This window comes from Piliocolobus tephrosceles, unplaced genomic scaffold, assembly GCF_002776525.5.
Source record: "Piliocolobus tephrosceles isolate RC106 unplaced genomic scaffold, ASM277652v3 unscaffolded_11044, whole genome shotgun sequence".
NCBI classification, from domain to species: domain Eukaryota; kingdom Metazoa; phylum Chordata; class Mammalia; order Primates; family Cercopithecidae; genus Piliocolobus; species Piliocolobus tephrosceles.
The window spans coordinates 9,736-12,783 of NW_022292138.1; the positions used below are offsets into that span (position 1 = coordinate 9,736).

At 54.4% G+C, this 3,048-nt stretch overlaps 1 protein-coding gene across 6 annotated transcripts; it reads left to right on the forward strand.

The window, feature by feature from the left end:
• Nucleotides 1-554: 554 nt before the first annotated feature.
• Nucleotides 555-2,964, forward strand: HOPX (HOP homeobox). Of its 6 annotated transcripts, none has more exons than XM_026450057.2 (2): nt 555-1,132; nt 1,718-2,964. In XM_026450057.2, exon 2 carries the CDS (start codon nt 1,730-1,732, stop codon nt 1,919-1,921), a length of 192 nt encoding a protein of 63 aa, XP_026305842.1. In that variant the 5' UTR covers nt 555-1,132; nt 1,718-1,729; the 3' UTR covers nt 1,922-2,964. The 6 variants fall into 6 exon arrangements, with proteins under 6 accessions (XP_026305842.1, XP_026305841.1, XP_026305838.1 ...); XM_026450056.2 differs by having other exon boundaries at nt 561-1,132; nt 1,715-2,964; XM_026450053.1 differs by lacking the exon at nt 555-1,132 and adding an exon at nt 1,143-1,384 and having other exon boundaries at nt 1,715-2,964.
• The last annotated feature ends 84 nt before the right edge of the window (nt 2,965-3,048 follow it).

The window sequence follows — 3,048 nt, forward strand, 5'->3', positions numbered from 1 at the left end:
AGGTAGGGGCAATGGATGCACACAGAAGAGGAAGTGTTTCTGACCTGGTATGACCCTCTCCTGCCCAGCATCATGACAGGAATCAGTGCTATTATTTTTAGGTGGGAAAGCACAGAATCCCTTAAAAACATGGGATTTCATGGTGGCTTGGCAAGTGACTTGAGCCAGACTCTCACAGTAGAATGACTTTCCGTTGTGCCTGAAAGCCCCTTCAAAGTGACTCAAAGGAGAGGTAAAGACATTTATTTAGGAAGTAGAAGATGCAAGTCACAGTGGAGAAGGTTATAACAGCATTGGGTACATTCTACCAGCACATCAGTGAAGTGTGGCTCATCCCAGGCACAAACCACATCACAACCTACTCAGGATTGTGCTGGATGATTTTGCAATTGTTTGTTAAAACAACAAACCAACGTGATTCCCACACTTGCCCTTGTCTTTTACTGTTAGCGACAGTCTAGTCCTGACATGTGTGCCAAACCCACAGCCAAGGATATCTTGAAGACTCCAACTTTCTATACCTGCATGCATCTTAAATTAGGAGGAGGTGGATGGGGTTACATATGCCAATTTTTAAATTTTTTAAGTTTTTGGTCCCAATTCAGAGACTTTGTAGGTACGGAGGTAACCCAGCAGGAAGTCATGTTGCTTCAAACTTGCTAGAGTAATGGTTGGCTTTAAAGTAAAGAGATGCAAGAGATCATGAAGCTTGTGATGGGCCCATTTTCCTGACCTTATAGTACATTTTTAGTACAATCACAGGGAAGTCTGAAGTTTTAAAGGACAGCTGACTGGATCCTCCTCAGTTGGATTTTGGCTGCATCTTGCAAGTCCTCCCCTCGGGGAGCACACAGTGAGGCAAGTTCTTTGCCGTACATTGTGGAATAGCGGCCTGGTGACTGCAGGCCGGGGACTCACTAAAGCATACTTAGAAAGAGCGGGTACAGAGTGTTAAAGGAGGAGGTTGCAGAGCGGCAGAGTGGCACGTGCAAGCCCACAGGTGGAAATTTCTTCCGTGGCTCAATCCCCTGCCTTAACTCACTTCTCTGCGGACCTATCTCCATCTCTGTAAGATGGAAAGACATTAAAAGCACCGCCTCCACCTCTCCAACTTTGAGAAGTAACTTGTCTTGTGAGTAACTTTTTTGGAGGAAGGGTGGGGTGTGCAGCCCTGCCTGGAGAGGGCCCCAAAGCGCCAACCCACTGCAGAGACAGAAGGCCGCATACCGAGGAGGCCGGCTAGCAGCGGACTCGGGCGAACCCACTCAAGCGATCTGTCAAGTCTGTCCCCAGGGGAGGTCCCCCTTTCGGGAGAAGGCTTTTAAGGGGATTTATCAAAATCACTCCCGCGCTTCCTTCACTCCTTCCTTAGAGCCGGAGGGCGGTGAGGACCCGGGGAGTCATCTATCTTGCCCCCGTCGCAGGCAGGGATCCAGGGGGCGTTGCTGCAAGGGGTCCCCCGGGGCGCGGGAGGCGCCAGATGCCAGGCTCTGCAGTCAGCCCGCAACAGCGCTCCGTCCGGGGAGGGAGGCCCGGGTCGGGGGCAGCCGTAAGCCCCCGCTCAGTCTGCTGCCGCCGGGGACTTGCGCGGCCGTGGCTCCGCGGGAGGGGGCGGCCAGGGGCTGGGGCTGCCCGGCGGCGCAACGACCGCCTTCCTTTGCTGCGTCCCGCCGGCCCCCAGCCTCGCTCACCGCTACCGCTTCTCCCTGCCCAGCAGCGCGCAGGGACCATGTCGGCGGAGACCGCGACCGGCCCCACGGAGGACCAGGTAGAGATCCTGGAGTACAACTTCAACAAGGTCGACAAGCACCCGGATTCCACCACGCTGTGCCTCATCGCGGCCGAGGCCGGCCTTTCGGAGGAGGAGACCCAGGTGCGTCCCCACACGCGCCCAGCGCGCCCGGACCCCTGCCAGAGCTGAGCCGTCTCGCGGCTGGGCGTTCCTGGTCGTCTGTGCCTCCCGCCGGGCTGCCCTTCCCCCGATCTCCCATCGCTTCTGCCCGCATCCGGGGGCCCAGACCCTGCATGGCTCCCACTGCCGCCTCCCCGCTTCCCCGTTCCCGTGGGCGCCCAGTCTCCCCGCCACCCCCATCCAGCTGTGGTTCCCCGGGAGCTGCATAGAAACCCCGTGGTCACCAGTCCTTGCCTTTCCACTCTCCCCGGCAGCCCGGAATACACGCTTTCTCCCTCTGCGAGTTGGGAGCAGCGTCTCTCGCCTGTCCCTGTTTCGCCTTCCCGGCTCTGTCCCTCTGGTCTGTCTGTGAAACCTTCGGGAAGATCTATTCTAGGCGGGAATGTCAGAGCTGGAAGGCTCCCCAGAGACCAGCTAGCCATAAATTCAGTCCTCCGGTTTGGCGAACCAGGAGGCTGAGCCCAGGAGGGAGGGCGCTGTCAGGATGGCAGGAGCCGTGAAGCTTGCTCTCTCCACCACATCACACTGCAGCGTCCCCCGAGCTGCAGAACTCACACTGCAGAAAGCCAGGGAGATGTGGTTCCGATTTTTTAAAAAATTGCCCAGCTCTAAGGTTTAGAGGCTTTTCGGGGCGTTTTATAAGACGGTAGATAGCTGACATTTCAGCTGACGGGAGCGGCAGCCAATGTCCTCCTAAGTGCATTCATTGACTTATCTATTTTTTAAATGCTCCTATATTATCCCGAAAAATGCCAGGTAAAGAATGCAACACTACCTGTGGTTGTTCACCACAGGTGCAATGTTGGAGCCTTTAGCTGACTTTTAAAACCCGTCTAAACTCCGACTTCTCTTTTCTCTTTGGTCATGGAAAGACAATCCTTTAAGCATGATAGACTACTTGGAACTGATCTAGCATCTCTCCTGTGGGTCCCCAAAGCACTTCACACTTCTAACCTCAACTCTAAAGCAGAGACGTTCTTATTTTTCCTATTTTATATACCAGAGCATCAGGCACTTGTCCTGTCACCATGAGCCATGCTCAGTTGAGGTTTAGAAGCTTGTAATGGATCCAGTAGATCCTAGGACCAAGACCCTGGACCTCAAGTCCAAAATTAGTAAAAATAATTTTGGACTTG